Source organism: Rhinolophus sinicus, chromosome 1, assembly GCF_057876585.1.
Source record: "Rhinolophus sinicus isolate RSI-liver-muscle chromosome 1, RSI-T2T, whole genome shotgun sequence".
Lineage (NCBI taxonomy): Eukaryota > Metazoa > Chordata > Mammalia > Chiroptera > Rhinolophidae > Rhinolophus > Rhinolophus sinicus.
Window position 1 is genome coordinate 91765490 of NC_142501.1, and position 18519 is coordinate 91784008.

At 37.4% G+C, this 18519-nt stretch overlaps 1 protein-coding gene across 14 annotated transcripts in view; it reads left to right on the forward strand.

Moving 5' to 3' along the window:
* ERC1 (ELKS/RAB6-interacting/CAST family member 1) overlaps positions 1-18519 on the forward strand; it is a 491277-nt gene that overhangs the window by 353141 nt on the left and 119617 nt on the right. For all 14 annotated transcript variants that reach the window (XM_074325171.2, XM_074325172.2, XM_074325174.2 and 11 more), the window contains one exon: positions 17335-17479. In XM_074325171.2, the coding sequence (XP_074181272.1) occupies positions 17335-17479 (145 nt within the window). The remainder of the gene's footprint in view (positions 1-17334; positions 17480-18519) is intronic.

Below are 18519 nucleotides of genomic sequence, written 5' to 3' on the forward strand. Positions count from 1 at the left end.
TAAAATATAGTCTTAAGTGCCATTTATGCATGTGTTCTCAATCAATCTCTTCGTCCTCATTATGATAAAATTCTACGGTATGAGAAGCATTCAAGTCTTATAACCGAGAGGTGGACACATCACATAATGAACTTTGTAAACTAAGATATAATATTATGTTGGGGTTTTTTCCTTCACAAAGACTTCTAATTTTCTTAACTTCCTACGATAATAGCAGAGAACTCCTGCTCTGCAGAGATTGCCGTAGAACAACCATAGAGAAGATTCAAACTCCTAGCTAATCAGTAGGATATAGTAAGACCCTTTGGCAGCTCTGATACATTGCACAGGAGGTCATTTCATTTTGCCTCGTCTGAGTCCAGCAGGAACAGTCTCAAATAATGTTATGTTTTAATTCCTGTAAAATTTCCTAATATCAGTCTAATCATGCAAGAACTATGGAAGAGCCAAATTTCTCATTTGCACTCTTTATACTGATTTCTTAAGCCTTACTTTGTTCTCCAAAATAATCAAGGCAGGAAGTCCAACATCTGTCGATTCTGTGTTTAACTGTGATATTAAGAATAGACTTTACACATGATACAGCTTACGGATTGCTTTAAATAAAATATTTGTACAAATCAGCTTATCTTAGAAATGTATTGGCAAATCAGCCCATCAGACATCAGATCCTACAGATCACCAGGCTCTGAGACTTTGAATCAGTGTACTTGAGCTTAGGGAAGGACTAAATCAAGCTACCAGCGCCTCAGTCAAACCTTTGGCAAATAATTGTTTAGCACTAAGGAGACAGAATAGCATTTCCAAATATTTTAATCACATAATGTGGAAGAGTGAGTACACTTCTTTAATGTGACCTTAAAGGATAGAGCTGAGGAGGGTAAAAAGAAATAGCGTTAGGATCAATTTTAGAAAGTAATTTCTAAGAGTTAGGTTATTAAAGTTAGAACAGGCTCCTTTGGGGTCACTAGAGTTCTATGTCCTTAACTATGTTGGAATGGAGGCTGGAGGGGAACTTGACAGGAATGTAATAGAATGAAATACAGCAATGATTTTCATGGATGGATTTGATGATCTGTAAGGCCTTCTGCTCTTCTAAGAGTGTGGATCTGGTTTTACCCTCTGTGATGTTGAGAATCTAATTTATGGTCCCTTTACACTTTTTTACTGCTGTTTGCTCCTCAGCCCTTTTCAATGTGGCTTTTGCTCCTAGAACTGAAACTGCTTTCCAAAGAGACTTGCAACATTCTATAAGCTAAATCCAGGAAATTTTGTGTTCTTTGTCTTGGCTTGTCTGTAAACACTTTAAAGTATTTGATCACTTTTATTTCTTAAAACTTTCTTTATTTGGCTTCCAAGATATCACTATCTCCTTGTTTTCGTCTGCCTCTGAGACTGTTCCCTTCTGTTCTTTATAGCCTTGTTTTTTCACCACTGCTGTGTGCCCCTCCTCTGGTCTTGGTGGTCTCGTGCACTTATTATTTCAGCTACCTTCTATACTGATCATTTCCACATCCACACCTCAGGGCCTGACTCTACGCCTGTCAATTCAAGTGCCTCCTGGATATCTCCTCTCAAATTCATAGGGTTGGTATAAGGATTCAATTATTTAATCCATGCGAAGTGCTTAGCAGGTCTCTGGCTGGATAGTAATCACGCTGGCAGTGTTGATATGGTGAATTTTTACCCAGTTCATTCACACTCTTATTCATTCTCTTGAGGAACCATTGGCTTATCCTTAAATCACCACTTTCCAAACTGTTTTCTTGGAATACTAGTATATTTCAAGTTGTTAATTCATGTTCCACCCAGACAATGAGAAAGTAGGGTTCCATGGTCAAGTAAGTTTGGAAAATGGTTTATAACTTGGTTAGCAAACGTCTTCTGTAAAGAGCCAGACAGTAAATATATTGAGCTCTGGGGATCATTTAGTCTCTGTCACAGTCATTCAGATTTCCTGTTGTAATGCCAAAACAGCCATAAAAAATACATGAACATATGAGTATGTTTGTGTTCTGTTAAAATGTTATTTATAGACACTGAAATTTGAATTTCAAATAATTTTCACAAAATATTCTTATATGTATTATGTCATAAAAATATTTTTTCTTTATTTTTTCAACCATTTAAAAATATAAAAGCCATTCTTTGCTTGCGGGATGTATATAAACAGGTGCTGGACCAGATGTGTGGCCTGTGGGCAGTGGTTAGGCAACCCCTGCTTTAAAATGTAGCCTCCTGTTAAAGGTGTCTGATCTACACAATAGAAGCTCTTACAAGCTCTGCACCAGGGCTGTGAGGCCTAGTGTTCTTTTCCCATGGAAATCTCTTCTCATGGGACATTTGTTAATATCTCTTACCACACTTCTGTGGAATACACTTTTGAGAAATGCTGACCTAGAGAAGAACTGTGTGCTAGAGGTGAAAATTTTGGTAGTGGAACAGACGAGAAATAATAAGAGGAAGTATCTGGTCTATTATCTTTGCTCTCACCAGAGAATGGCAGGTTGGAAATAGAATTACCGCTCCAAGGAAGGTACCAGTTAGGCACTACAGCTGAATCAAAGATCGGCTGAGTTGAAGGTGAACATGATAAAAGTTCATGCCATTGATCAGCTTTCAGAAATGGGAGAAATGTGTGCATTGCTATAACTTAAGACAAAATAGAGGTGCTCTAAGATGAAAAATTCAGTCGCAGAGGAAGAGTTCCAGAGGCCACATACAAAATGCAAGCACGATAGTTATCATTTTCTGTAGTTTTAAAAATCTTTACTACACTTGTTGAAATACTGTGCAAAGTTTTAAAAAGATTTCATTTATATATAGTAAAATTCTAAAATTTGTTTTGAAATAATATTTTCAATTGTCATTTTCCTGTATCTTTGAGAAGTAAATGTGTGGCTCAGTAGGCAGGGTTGGTTATTGCTTTACTAGTTTTGAGCACATTTTCCCTATTAAATAATAACATTGCTATGCAGAAAAATTTCAAGTTAAAAAAATCGCTTGTATCGGAAGAATCTGCATTTCTCATTCTTTTAGGCCTACTGTAACCATGTGCCACTTATATATATAAAGGAAAAGTAAATACAATAATCATGCTTTCTAAATTATGTCTGGCATTTGACAAGCAGCTAGAAGCCAAGGGAGGATGCAGAAAAGACAGGATCATCCCAGCTGACAGTAATAATAATAATTCATCTACCAAATGCAAGCATTGCCCATTTCTACAGAATTTCCCCACCAGATGTTTCCTTCCAAACCTGTGGAGGAATTGAGTTCTCATGATTTTTGCCAACAAATTGATAGCAAATGAATGATGGAATTGTTGAACCATTAATATAGGGAGATAATAAATTATAGAGTTTGTTTTCACCTGCTTTGGCCAGCAAGTGCTCTTGGTGACCTTCAAAATGTCAGCAGCCCCAGTATTTCTAGTCCTTTCTCAGCACACCTCAACAGTCATTCATATGTGTCACTAGAGCTTTCATAGACAGCTTGAAGAATATATTGGATATTCACTCATTGGAACAATTCCTACTTTTTTCAGGCAGCCTATCACAAATCCAAACATCAGCTCTTCTGTATGATGTTGACTATTTTGTGAAATCAAGACACACTTAGCTCTTGATTGTGCGAGAAGGTAGAGAACTGAGTGCCCTGATAGCACTGGTATTCTTCTAGCAAATGTCATAGCAAACAGGCTTGGAATGCAAGCGAGTCCCACGGTAGCACAGCGTGGACAGCTGGTGTGGACATGTTATCCATCTATGACTGGAAAAGGTTAAGTAAACAGAGGGACAGTGACAAAGTGCAGGGATTAATTGCTTAAAGCATTCAATAACTCTTAAAACAGACATCTAAATAAATGGAGGTATCCTGGAGTGTGAGTTCTGAGAAACAATGTAAGAAGACTATTTTCCTTTGGAAACAAACACAATGAATGGTATGGCCCAAAAGTGTGAGTATAACAATGGCAGGTGTACCTTATTTTGAAGGGACTACATCTTTGTAAGACAGGCTTGTATTCTGAAATTTCTGTTCATATTATACTATCAAACATGAGGCAGAACGGACATACTGTTGTGACGTAGTAAAGACAAAATGAAAGAAAAGGCCAGTATAAATCTTTTTGTACACATCATCCCCAGATGTTCCTGTGAACCCACCACGTTGGTCAATGTCTTGTGGTTCATGCTAAGCTGTTTCCCCCTTTCCTCCCCCCAGATCGCCAACACAAATCAGTGGGTTTACGACATAATTCACTAGGGATTTTGATAGGATTTGAGTAAAATCCCCAACAAAAACTCCCTTGGCTTGCAAGCTGTTTTTAAAGGCAGAGATTTAGAAAGCAGAAGATCCTAAGCTCGCCTATCTGTTTGATGATGGCCCTTGCCATGGAGATAGGAAGAAATTTGCCTATGAATGCATGAAGATGATGGTCGCCTAAACTTTTTTTCAAACAATGTTGGATAGAATCGCACCACAGACGTCATGTCTGTGAGATATTCCTAAATCAGGTAATGGTCAATATTATGAGTGTCTGCCCTATCATCAGAATTTAAGAGTTTGAATTTTTACTGTGGAATTGGTAGATTTTGTATAGACTTTTTGAATTAGGAAAAGTAAATACAAAAGCTAAAAACCCAGTCTTGACATGGATGTGGGGAATCGGGAATACCTCATTTCTTATTCTTGGTCTTTTAAATTAGTTCATCTTTCTGTAAAGTACTGGATCTCAGAATTACCTGGGGAGCTTCTTAAATGTGCAGACGCCCATCCCCTAAAATCCATAATCAGTAGGTCAGGAGAAAAGCACAGACTTCCATTTTGAATAATTTCCTTCATGTTTGAGAACTATTGTTTGTAAACAAGTCTGATACTTTTTTTCTTTTAAGTTACACAACTTTCCGCAGCTATTGACCTATTTATTCTTGAGCGCTTCTTGTGTTCCACAGGTGAACCTACTTCTCTTTCATAACTACGAGTATTTCCCTCAATAGGCACTTTGGATTGATTTTCATGTAAGAATTTTCTTATCCATTGTCTCTTTATATATTATGGTGTGTCATAACATAAATTTTATATCATCAAATATAGGGTTAGTTTCTGTTTTTTTTTGTTGTTGTTGTCCTGATGTTTTGGAGTGATTTTCTAGAGGAAAAGGGAGCTGATAGGTCTTTGTTCTGCCTTCTGGAAACAGGAATCCGAAACTATTATTAGTACTATAATTACAGGCCTAAAAAAATTTCACCAGGAGGAGAAAAGTGAAGGTATTGCAGCTTTCAGAGAATGTCTTGTCAATGGAGGCTTTTTTTCCCCCCCTGCATGTAAGGTAAGTATCAGTAACTGTGGCATGGTGAGGGCCTGAACAGTCAATCTCTTTAGAACAAATAAAACACGTTCTTTATTTTTATGAGTTCTCTCCAAAAATGGAGGTAGAATCCAGAGGTAGCTTGTACACTGAGCGAGATACGGAAACAACTCCCTCTAATGAACTGAGTGTACAGAGAATATAGTCTGTGCCTCTTACCTAAATGATATTGCTTTCCTTTCTGGAATAATGGTTCACCATAAATTTTTTTATGTAGTCTCCTGCATAATATACTGAAAGGACTATTACTGTCTACATATTGGGGCATCACAAAAGATGCAGTATCACTGAAATCTTCAAAATATATAGATACATTTTACATACAATTGGTAGTTGACTAATTTTATAGTTCTAGATTTAAAGAAAGGTACTGTGTGCCATTATTTTACAAATTGATGTGGATCCTTTAAGTTTAGGTGGATCTTATGCTAATCAGTAAGTAAAATGACATGCCAAATGAGCAGACATTAACTTTAACAAGGTATTCCTTTCTTTTCTAGGTATTTTTTTTTGTAAGAGTTGATTTGAGCCAAACTGTTCACAAATGCCGGGAGCAAGATATCAAATGCTCCCACTATTTTTTTTCTTAAAGAATGTATTCTGAGGCTAATTCTGATTGCTTTCATTTCTCTTCTACATTTTAGATTTCAATTATATTGGTCTATTTTACTATTTAACGACTTTTTTTAGAAGTTTTGCCTCATGTATACAAAATGCTAAGCAGATTTAAAACATTTTATTAAAACTAATTAGGATATATGTTCACCTACTTTAACAAAAATAACAGAGTAAACTATATAGAAATGTATGTCTCTTTCATGTAAGCGTTCAAACTGGTATAATAGTTCTGCTCTATGAAGTTGTGAGGGGTTCAGAGACATCCTGCTTGTTGTTTGCCATCCTTGGCGCATCACCCCATCCACATAATGCAAGATAGCACACGACCGCATTGCATCCCAGGCAGCAGAGGAGGCGAGGAGGGTACACTGAGCTCCATGAACAATAGCTACTTTGATTAAGTATAACTCAAAGTAGCGAAACTTAAGATATCAAAAACAGGAGTCTGGATGTCATACTCAGCAGAGGGAATCTCTGGATGTAACATTGTATAGAGGAGATTGTATCTGTTCATGAAGAATGTGAGGCTTGTCTATGAAGTGGTAAAAATACATTTAAAAATAAAAAAGAGGTGGGGCAGACGGGTGGCTCAGTTTGTTAGAGCGCGAGCTCTGGGCAACGGGGCTGCCGGTTCGATTCCCACATGGGCCAGTGAGCTGCGCCTTCCGCAACTAGAATGAATTCAATGAGCTGCCGCTCAGCTCCCGAGTGGCCAGATGGCTCAGTTGGTTGGAGCGCAGGCTTTCAACCACAAGGTTGCTGGTTCAACTCCGCGACTCCCGCAAGGGATGGTGGGCTGCGCCCCCTGCAACTAGCAATGGCAACTGGACCTGGACCTGAGCTGCACCCTCCACAACTAAGATTGAAAGGACAACGACTTAGAAAAGTCTCGGAAGTTCCCCGATAAAGTCCTGTTCCCTTTCCCCGATAAAATAAAATGGAAAGAATGTTGGAACATAGGGTCCAACTGAATCTCCAAATAGTCATCTAGATAGTTTTACACTTATTCCATTGGTGCTGCCATTGCTAAAAATACATTTGTAATTCTTTTCTTGGGTGTTGGTTCCAGAGACCATTTACAATGCCCCTGATAATATATACATGCTAACAACTCATTGTGGTCCAAAAAGCATATCATCCTGATTCATTGTCTAACTTCAATACCTCACACTTGACCTCAAAACTAAAATTCAGTTTAATAAAAAGGATATTTGTCATAATTCGAAATACTTAAATAATATGATAGATTTTAAACCCGTTTTAAATTTGGCAGCATCATTAGAATAAATGTTTTTATGTAACTTCCCAAAGTGATTCTTTGAAGAACTTATCTTTCATTTGAAGTGTAGGTACCAGTATATTTCCGGAAGGAGGCACAGGATAACTTTTGCTATATTTTCAGGAAAAATTGGATTGGGATAAGAAGGAGAATCTTTATATATTAGTAATATTAAACTTTCAGTCATCCCAAAGAAGTTATGGACTTGAAGCCGTTACTTTGGGGCAGCAAGTTCAATCATGGACTGTAGCTTTTGCCATGTGATTATGCCCATGTGGACACCTGCATTCTGCAAATGCCTCAGCCTTTGCTGCATTCTTTTTTTTTTTCTTTTTAATTTTATTGGGGAACAGTGGGGCACAGTGTGTTTCTCCAGGGCCCATCAGCTCCAAGTAGTTGTCCTTCAATGTAGTTGTGGAGGGCACAGCTCAGCTCCAAGTCCAGTCTCTATTTTCAATCTTTAGTGCAGGGGCGCAGCCCACCATCCTATGTGGGAATTGAACCGGCAACCTTGTTGTTGACAACTCCCACTCTAACAAACTGAGCCATCTGGCTGCCCCGCCGGAAGTTCAGTGGCAGCTCGTTGTCTTCAATCTAGTTGTGGAGGGCACAGCTCACTGGCCCATGTGGGAATCAAACTGGCAACCCTGTTGTTCAGATCTTGCACTCTAACCAACTGAGTCACCTGGCCGCCCCATGCCTTTGCTGCGTTCTTAACGAAGTCAGTCTTTCTTTTGTCTGCTTATAAAATTGAAAGTGGGTGCCCCAGGCTTTGTTACAGGAAACCTTGGCTAAAGATTTCATTGGTTTGTTTTTTAACACAGGTGAAATTTTGTAATATTTGACACATGGATGTCATCAGTAGAACTAAAAAGAGCTGATTAAAGTTTGTGTGACATCTAACATTAAAGAGCTAAGAGAAGTTCCCTATTTAGTTATGTGCTGAATTTTGCTTAATGTCTAGCTTCTGTAATAGACCAAGTTCTGCAAAGCCATCATGCCAGTGTATCGGTGGTACTTAGAACAAGACATGGAACATATTAGGCTCACTGCATATTTGGTAATTGGTTTATCTGTATCTTGTTGTGTGTGTGGTAGTAGGATTCTAAGTGTCGGGGCATAAAGAAGTCTGTGCTTCTGGACCTACAGTTCAGCACATAAAATGTCTAACAAATGAACTAGCAAAGTTGTTAAATGATTTTTCTCAGCAGCTGGCTTTTGGAACTTTCTAGTATAATTTTTTTTTTTTTAATTTTGTGCCTTTTTTAATTAAATTTATTGGAGTGACAATGGTCAACAAAACTACATAGATTTCAAGTATACAATTTTATAATACATCTATATATTGCATTATATATTCACCACCCAGAGTTAGTTCTCCCTCTATCACTATATATTTGTCCCCCTTACCCTGTTCTACAACCCTTATCCCCCTTTACTCTCTGGTAACCAGTAAACTGTTGTCTGTGTCTATGAGTTTTTGTTTCTTTGTTTGTCCTGTTCCTTTGTTGCTTTCAGTTTTATATCCCACATATGAGTGAAGTCATATGATTCTCTACTTTTTCTGACTAAGTTATTTCACTTAGCATAATAATCTCAAGATCCATCCATGTTGTCACAAATGGCACTATTTTATCTTTTCTTATGGCAGAGTAGCATTCCATTGTGTATATATACCACATTTTCTTTGTTCATCTATCGAAGGACACTTTGGTTGTTTCCATGTCTTGGCCACTGTAAACAATGCTGCAGTGAACATCAGGTACATATATCTTTATGGATAAATGTTTTCAACATTTTGGGGTAGATATCCAGGAAAGGGATTGCTGGGTCATATGGTAATTCTATTTTTAATTTTGTAAGGAACCTCCATAATGTTTTCCATAGCAGCTCTACCACTTTACATTCCCACCAATAGTGTATGAGGGTTCCTTTTTCTCCACAGCCTCGCCAACACGTGTTATTATTTGTCTTGTTGATGATAGCCATTGTAACTGGTGTGAGGTGATAGCTCATTGTAGTTTTTTTTTTTTTTTTTATTAGTTTCAGGTCACAAGCCAAAGTAATATTTAGACGTTTATCATTTATATTCTTCACACTGTGTGAACCCCCCCTTCCCCCCATCCACTATCACTCTGACATCGCACAGAGCCATTACATTTCCAACTCATTGTAGTTTTGACTTGCATTTCCCTAGTAGCTAGTGAGGTTGAGCATTTTTTCATATATCCGTTGGCCGTTTGTATATCTTCTTGGGAGAAGTGTCGGTCAGGTCCTCTGCCTAGGTACTAAACTTATGGACCTTGGGTTCAAAGAGGATTTTATGAATTTGACCTCAAAGTCAGGGAAATAAAAGCTAAAATAATGAATGGGACCATATCAAACTAACAAGCTTCTTTACAGCAAATAAAAAACAAAACCATCGACAAAGAGGCAACCAACCGAATGGGAGAAGATATTTGCAAACAGTACGTCTGATAAGGGGCTAATATTAAAAATATATAAAGAACTCATACAACTCAACAACAACAACAACAAAACAATCCAACTGAAAAATGGGCAGAGGCTCTAGTATAATTTTTGAGAGCATCTGATGTGATTCAGTGAGGTTCCGTCCATTGTTATATTACTGTAGTGTATTATTACAAAATCCATAATGTCTGTAGTAACCAAAACATTTTCTCTCCTTTTCCTTCATTCTGCTGTACTTTCTTAAAGATGCCTTTCCTGTTTGTTAAGACAGTATTGAATATGAATGGGATAAATTTCTTATGTCTTTTGACACACTAAAAAAATTAGATTTTTTTTCCCTCTGAAGAATCATTAAGATATTAAATTGCAGAGTAGCTTGAGTCCAAGGCTCACGTTCAGATCTTATGGGATTTGGCTTATGCAAGTGTGTGCTTCCTTAGGATCAGACCATGCCTTATCTCTATAATCTATTCAGTTTTTATTGTAGATGTTTCTTAATAGAGTCAGAAGCGGGGAACTTGTTTTCTGTAGGGCTCTAACCATCTTTAATGTTCTGGGACTTCAAGAAAGTTTTGTCTTTAAAAGATCAGCATAAAGAAGAGTAAGCATAACAGTGACACTGGATGAGTTTATATGCAAAAAGGTGTTTGCTTTCTGTAATCAAATAATTGTATCAACATAGAGTAAAATTTATTTGGTTATTGGAAGGTCCACTTTGTTGCATATAGAGTGGCTAATGCTATTAATCACGCATCTTTTTTTTTTCTCTTGTGTTCAGGTTCATGGGCTTTCCTAATCCTGGCTCAGAGACAGAACAAGAAGGATTTTTAGGTCTGGAGTAGTTCCATTTTTAGTTGATTGAGTCCAGTATACTGAGTACCTACTGTATGAGGAGCTTGTATGTGGAGGGTACAGTGAAATGAAGATGATACGGTCCCTATACTCAAGAAACTTACACCCTACTTTGAGAACTGACGATTTAAATATGTGTAACATTTCCTGTTTTAAAAAAACTCTCCTCAGCCCACCAGCAGTGTCTCTTCCAAAATAATATATGGTATAGATAGTAAGTAAAGTCCTATGTGATTAGACAAGTGAAAGATGCCAGAAATAGAGTAACTTGAGAAGGCTTTATCGAGAAGGTAAGCGTAGACTTTAAAAGACGGGCATAAAAGGTGAGTGCAGGGTATTCAAAGATAGACCCATGAAACTGAGGTTGTGCTATTTCAGCCTCTGGCCTGGAAAAAAACAAAAACAAAAAATTGCTTGTTTGTGTCAAGCTAATAAAGAATTAGTGGAAATCTATGCTTTGGCAAAATGAGCTTTGCATACCAACTCACTTCTCTTAATGGAAGCTGATATTATGCTTAAATACCCAGACCTCTCCTGCCTTCTTAATCTTTAGCACTATAAACAAGACCTAGATCTAAAAACCCAGTTTGAATTCACATTCCACAGTCATGAAAATGGAGTGAAAATGTCTCATGAAATTTGTTTTTTAAAAGTGCCTCCTGGAGAGCAAAACTGGGGGACACTGGACCACGTGATGCATTGTTTATAAGACAATGGCTGTCCATAGAAAAGCCGAAGGTGTCATTCTTAAAAGGCATTTACTGTGTTTCCCTGAAAATAAGACCTAGCTGGACCATCAGCTCTAATGCGTCCTTTGGAGCAAAAATTAATGTAAGACCTGGTCTCATTTTACTATAATATAAGACTAGGTCTTAATGTAATGTATAATATAATATTATATTATTAATATACTATAATAATCCTGGGTCTTATATTAAGTTTTGCTCCAAAAGACATATTAGAGCTGATGGTTCAGCTAAGTCTTATTTTCGGGGAAACACAGTACTTATTATCAGCTAATCAGTAAGGGGTGGAATTAATAGCTGATCCTTTGTATGAAACATGAGGTTGGGGGATGGCAGGGGGAGCAGACAGAATGTCCAGAGTTTATTAGGACCTTATGTAAAGTCAGGAATCTCACTTTTATTTAAAATATTCATTAAAGAGGAGCTGGATTCCAATGCTTCTGAAAAGGAAGCCGTTCTATTTTCTCATGAGGTTCTTGCTTTATTTTAGATCTTTTATCTCCAAATTGCGTTATTGTAGTGCTCATACTTCTTTAGGTGTCACTGTGTTGCAGCCCTATAGAAGATTGGGAGGGCTTTTGTATAATCAAACATTTATTTCAAGTTTAACCAAATATTGGGACTCCTATAAATATCACCTCCAGTTTGTTGAACAGATTTTCAGTATCACTGTAAATGACATTTAACATTAAGTGGCAAATGTTCACAGAAATTCTCAGTTGTACCCAATCTGGCAGCATTGAAGCCATGGCTGTGTATTATATTATAGTTTTGAACTAGACGTAATAATACTAAACGTAAAATAAGGAAGAGTGTCAGGGTCCTAGCGAGGCTGCCCAGACCTTTCTTTATCGGCTCAGTCTATCTGACCTTGGCTCTTCTCACCAGTCCAGCTAGGACTGAATTGGAGACATAGGTTTTTAGAGCTCTGTTTAGACAATGGTGGAGTTATTAGTTCAAGATACATTTATGAAGTGCTTACTCTGTGCCAGGATGTTCTTGGCACTCAGAAATATTGGAATACAATTTGAAAGACCTAAGCCATGAACATAATATAGGTGGGGACATAAGATAGACCCTGCACCTGTAGAAGAATTGAGGGACATTTACAGAGCAAATGCCTGTTTGATATAATATAAACCATAAACGTGCACAAAAGAAATGCTGAATAAAGAGAAACTGGCAGACAGGTGAGGAGCCAGATTGTGAAGGAGAAAGCGCTACAGGTGTTTCATGTAGAGCGTGCAGCAGAAGCCCAGGATCCTTGGTGGGCAATGGGGAAGAGATAGGTTGAAAATTACAGCTGGTCCAATATTAGGCTAAAGCATTTGATGTTGTAAGAAACCTGGTAAAAGTGACATTGGAAGAATGGTACAGTGTAGAGTGATGCGGAAAACAGAGAAGGGGTTTGTATAAAGGTCCATATTAAGGTATAGTGGTGTCCATGGTAGTAAACGTACAGATACAAAGCTGGGTTCATTAAAAACTATTTAGGAAGAACCAACAAAACTTGAATATTGATTATGAGCATCAAAGAAGAAATCAAATTATTTAAATGTTGTCAGCCTATAGACTTAGGAATATAGTGATTCATTTAACATTAAAAGGGGAATTTGTTATGGTGGATGGTAAACTTTATTTAGTTTTGACATTTTACATTAAAAATATTTCTGGGTATATAAATAAAGGGGACCTAGAGAGGAGGTAATAAGATGTTCAGGGATCAAAGTTTGAAAGATTAGGCACTTCAGTCAGGCTTGCCTACATACCGTGTTTCCCCGAAAATAAGACCTAGCTGGACAATCAGCTCTCATGCGTCGTTTGGAGCAAAAATTAATGTACCGGGTCTTACGTTAATTTTTGCTCCAAACGACTCATGAGAGCTGATTGTCTGGCTAGGTCTTATTTTCGGGGAAACATGGTAGGCTCACCCTACAGACTGGTTTCACTGAGCTGAATTGGTGTAGTGTGTCTCCTGTACTCTCTGAGACCTCTGTAAGGGAAGTTGGAGAAAATAGTAATCAAAAAGAAGAGAAATGAAAGAATTGAAGAGATATCCTAGTAGTTTACTACTCATTCTGGATAGTTAATTAGTTAAATAACAAGTAAAGAAGGCATCAGAATCAAGGAGGCATCAATAAAATAATCTAGTTTTTAACAAAAAGTAGCAAACAAAACAAACTCATAGATAAGAGCAAACAGAATGGTGGTTACCAGGAGAGAAGGGTGGTGAGGGGAGGACAAAGAGGATACAAGGGGTCAAATACATGATGACAGAAGGAGACTAAACTGGGTGGTGAGCACACAATGGAATATACAGATGATGTATTATACAGTTGTACACCTGAAACTTACATCATGTTATTATTGACCTATGTTATGCTAATACATGTAATTTTTTAAAGTATCTAGATTTTAGATTTATCTTAAAATTGAAGTAGATTAAACTATGCCTACATATCAGTGGCAATAATACATCTAAAGCTACTGTTCTCATTCTTGCTTTTATCTGATCCCTTTCCTGATGTTTTCAGGATTATGGAATTTATGAAACATGATTATGTAATCATCCAATTTGAAATAACCAGTTGGAGGGAGAGGGAAAAATAAACCTCGGGGACACACACTTATTTAGGAGTCTTTCAAATTGTTAACTGCCATCTTTCCAAGATTGACTATATCTCTTATTGACTAGTGATAGAAGGCTGATGTTCTCAATGATTCAGGAACCATCAAACGGATTCTGGGCTCCATTTTCCTTGGATACTTGCCTCCTGTTTCTGAAACTTGCTCAGAAGGAGGAAGGTGATGGAGTAGGTGGTCTTGCTGTTTCCTGAAGCTCAAATGCCACAGCAGAGAACTTTTAGAGATATCTTGATTCTATTAGAATTTGCCGGTCAAAGGGCAGGTTCAACTGTTCTGGTAGTTTCAAACACGAGGGGTGGAGTGAATAGACCACTTTAATGACTTAAAAAGTTGGAATTCTGCTCCTGCCTACTCATTGTGTGGGTAATATGGCCTGTTAGTCACGCATTCGGGGGTTACTAATCACTTTGAAAGGTTCTGTGTCCACATTTTCCTTTTTTTTAACTGAGGAAAAGACACTAACAGAACAAGGAGAGTCATTTGGCAGGAAGAGCACTGCAGTTCTTATTTTGCTCTGGGCTTGTGGCATACATATATTAGCTTTCATAGTTTATGTGCTTGTATTGTCCCAGAGGGCCTCCCGGGAAGTGAAGCCAGAATGCGCTCCCCTCACAGTCTTGCTTTTCTGTGGCAGCCTTTATATTTAGTTGGTGAAATTCTTAACGTCAGTTCTTAATCCCCAGCAAGCTTCATTTTCTTTCAAATAGCCATATTAGAATTAGAATGGGTGATTTCCAGATCTCAAGCAATTGTGTCTGATTTAAAAAGAAAATATTCCTGGTATTTTCATTCTCCTTTTTATAGTTTTCTGTGTCTTTCAGTTTTTCTTCAATGAATGTGTGTTAATTTTATCAGAAAATGTCTGTTTTTCAAAGAAGTCATTATTAAGAGTATGTAGATACTGAAATAAGATTCTTTTTGCAGTTTGCTTTTTTTTTTTCCACTCTGGATTTCATTCATTCTGAAAAGCAGGGAGTTCTTAACAAAATTTTTCAGTTTCTATGCTTTTGAGTGCTCTGTAAAGCTTCAGCCACATAAGGTCAACTGTACCATATGGTCTTTTCTATCAGACATATGAAGGGAACAACAGTTTGTCTTATTCCCCAAAATTTAGATGGCTGTTACTATTTATTAGCTTTTATATTCTTGTCTGACTTCCAAATTTTTTTCAACAGGTTGGCCTCCTCTATAGTGTCCATTTCAAATTTAGCAAAGTTATAGACAAGAGAACAACAATACTACCTCTGTCCCTTTCCAAAAACAAATGAAAAACCTACAAGCTAATATACCTGTAAAAGTTACTAACAGTACCCAGGGTTTATATGATTATATGTATAATATATAATCAAAACATTTTATTGTCTTGACTATGAATTGCCCTTTTTAGGCACATGCACATGTAGAACTCAATATCAAGAGTAGACTTTTAAAATGGAAAGGACAGTGGTATGTTAATCTATTACTAGAAAATTTTTAGAAGGTGATTCTGCACAGTTCACAGTATATTATCAATGCCCAATAAAAAATAAATAGCATCAAAGACATAAAATTTCTATTTGAATTGTATACAAAAAAAATACTTCAAATCATATATATTATTAAAAGACAGTATTCCAGTGGCTCAACCTCCATTGCCACATCCTTTATTTTAAAATTCAGAATCTGAATTGTCACCTGTTATATCATATTGCAGTTTGAGAATATGACATTTTACCCCAGAGATTAACTGTACCACACTAGCTGACATATTCATTTATAAAAGAATTTGGAATTCAGTCAAGATGCTTCAACAATGAAGAATAATTTTCACTATTTCATATTACGATGTTTTCCTTAAGCATGGAGTGGAACTCAGATCCTATCACATTTGTATCTTGCATTCAGCGAAGGTGCTTGTGACTTGATCTCATTGGATAGAAGAATTTCTTCATTCCTCTCTTGTTTGTCTGCTGCTGAATGTGTAATTCTGACTGTTGGTACACAGAAATGCAGCCCCCTAATTGAGAAGGCATGTTTCTCGTTTCAGCTTTGTCAGTCTTTGAGCTTCCCAAAAAGGAACAGATGATAGCAATCAACAGGAAACTGCATAGTGAGACCATCTTGAACTCTGTCACCTTTAAGCTCATTTCACCACTTAACATATTTTTTTCAAGTGGTCAGTGGATATATTTAGACTATCATTATCCCTTTGGTGTTGACTAGCGCTTCCCAGGATAGGCCATCTGCCATTTCTTAGAATTATATATTGTGGGGACAGTGGAAAGTTATACTGGGGTCAGTGAGAACCTTCTTCCCTTTCAGCAGCAAAGATGACTAAACAAATCTTCACTTCCACGATGTACACCTATCTGCAACCTGCCTGTGTTAGCACTGCTTGCTCGCAGTTCCCCAGACCTACTCATCCAGAATACAAAATATCTTTGTCAGACTGTTCAAGAGATAGTCTTCCAGCTTGTGGCCAAACTAAACCTCTTCCATATGACTGCTATTGAAGCATAATTGTCTTAACAAAAGACAGAAGCAAGGTTCAACTTGGGCAGTGCCTTCTCAGAGTCAGCATTCCCGCAGGTCAAAAGCTCAGGCCACTTACACAGTCCTGTAAATCAAACCTGTCTTCTTACAGACGACTTACAGAAGAGATGAGCTATTGAGAAATGCGTTTTAAACAATGAGGCTAATTGTTCACCAACTTCATTCTGATTATTTTGTGAATTTCTCCTGCTCACCTCTTACTTAATCCCACCTTCTTTTCCTTCTGGATATTAACCAAAAAATACTTATCTAAACCACAAGGAATCTGTAAAGTTTAAATTATTGTTTCAGAGTGTGCAGATCTTTGCCAAATAGAAACTTGTTTGCATTGATGAGATAAAAAGAATTATAGATATCAAGAATGCCCTAGAAACAGATGGCTGATTCTCAAGATTCTACTTACTGTTTGCAATTTGTTATATATTCTACACATAAAAATGTTTTCATTTTCAGTAATGCCTCATTTTGCATGGAAGTGACTAAATACCCAAAAAAAATGAGTTAAATGGGTAAAGAGTACAGGTGACTAGATCATTCTTGCTTTCAAAAAAGTCATTAACTTTGTGTCCTTTCAAAGTTTATATCTAGGAACTCTTTATTGAGATGTCAGTATAACAAGATGATAAAGACATTGAGAGTCAGAAAAACCTGAATGGGATTCCTGGCTGTACCATTTATTTCAAGTGTGAACTTGGACGAGCTATGTAAACTCTCTAAGCCTTAGTTTCATCACTCATAAAAGAGAGGTGATAATAATAGTAACTTCCAAGGATCGTTGAGGATTAAATGAAAGTCTTAGCATCTTCCTTCTTTTGCAGGCAAGAAGCTCTTCTGGCTGCCATTAGTGAAAAAGATGCCAACATAGCTCTTTTGGAGCTTTCATCCTCTAAGAAAAAGACCCAAGAGGAGGTGGCTGCCCTGAAGCGGGAGAAGGACCGTCTGGTGCAGCAGCTCAAGCAGCAGGTACAGTTGATGGCAGGAGACCCGGGCGGAGGGTCCCCGCGGCCGAGGGTCCCCGGGGCCAGCCCCACACACTCTCCACCACGTCCTTGCCGCCTGTATGGTACGGTCTGTGTCTCGGGTTCGGCCCCCGATCTTTATATCTAGTTAATTTTCATAAACAGACATTTTAATCTGTTTATCAAATCTCTGCCTATGTCTAGAAAATGCAGAATATTCTTGGTAAAAGGACTGGTTTAGAACACGTCAGAAGGCTTTTTTAACTTTGTGCAATGGCTGGATGAAATTTGTGCAATTCTGTCCATTTGAAATGAAAAAGGCTTGTTTTTATAGCCAATTAGATTCCTACTACAGAAGGCACTAAGTATATTTTTATTTAAACGATTTCCAGTTATTCCGGGCTGGGTTAGCTCTAAAGGTAAGAGCAAAGTTTTGCCCTTTTTTCCCCAGCTTAAACCCTCCCCAAATGTAATGCTTAATAGTTACAATTTATTTTGTCAATTACACTTCAGTAAAGGGGGAAGCTGATAATATAAAATAACAGGGTATTGTTGAGGAAAGACTTTTGTTAGTTTATGAGCATGTATATTTAGCAGTATCAGCTCCCTTAAGTAGTTAGGGCTGAATACATTGACATGATTGAACTAATTAATGGTCTTCCCCTTAAGACCCCGAATAGAATAAAATGTCTAGCAGACTAGAATACGGTATCTCATTCACAGTGGCTTTGATAACCTGGCTCTCAACACTATCTGTTTTCATTAGGTGAAAATTAATTATATTAATTAATCAGTGAATTTATAATGTTAGAAAGTAGTGGCTAAAAAAAAATCCCTAATATCTTATATCTTATTATATGCCCTGAGGATCCTGTAGTGATGTGACCTGTGTAAGGAGAAAGAATGGGGTTTTTGGAAGTCCTTCCTGACATGGTTTTCTGTCTCCCTTCCACGTCAAGTTTTACATACCTGCTCTCTCAGATGTGTCCGGGATGCTGTGAGCAGGAAGGAATGGGTCTTGCCAAATGTGTTTTGATTCTTTAA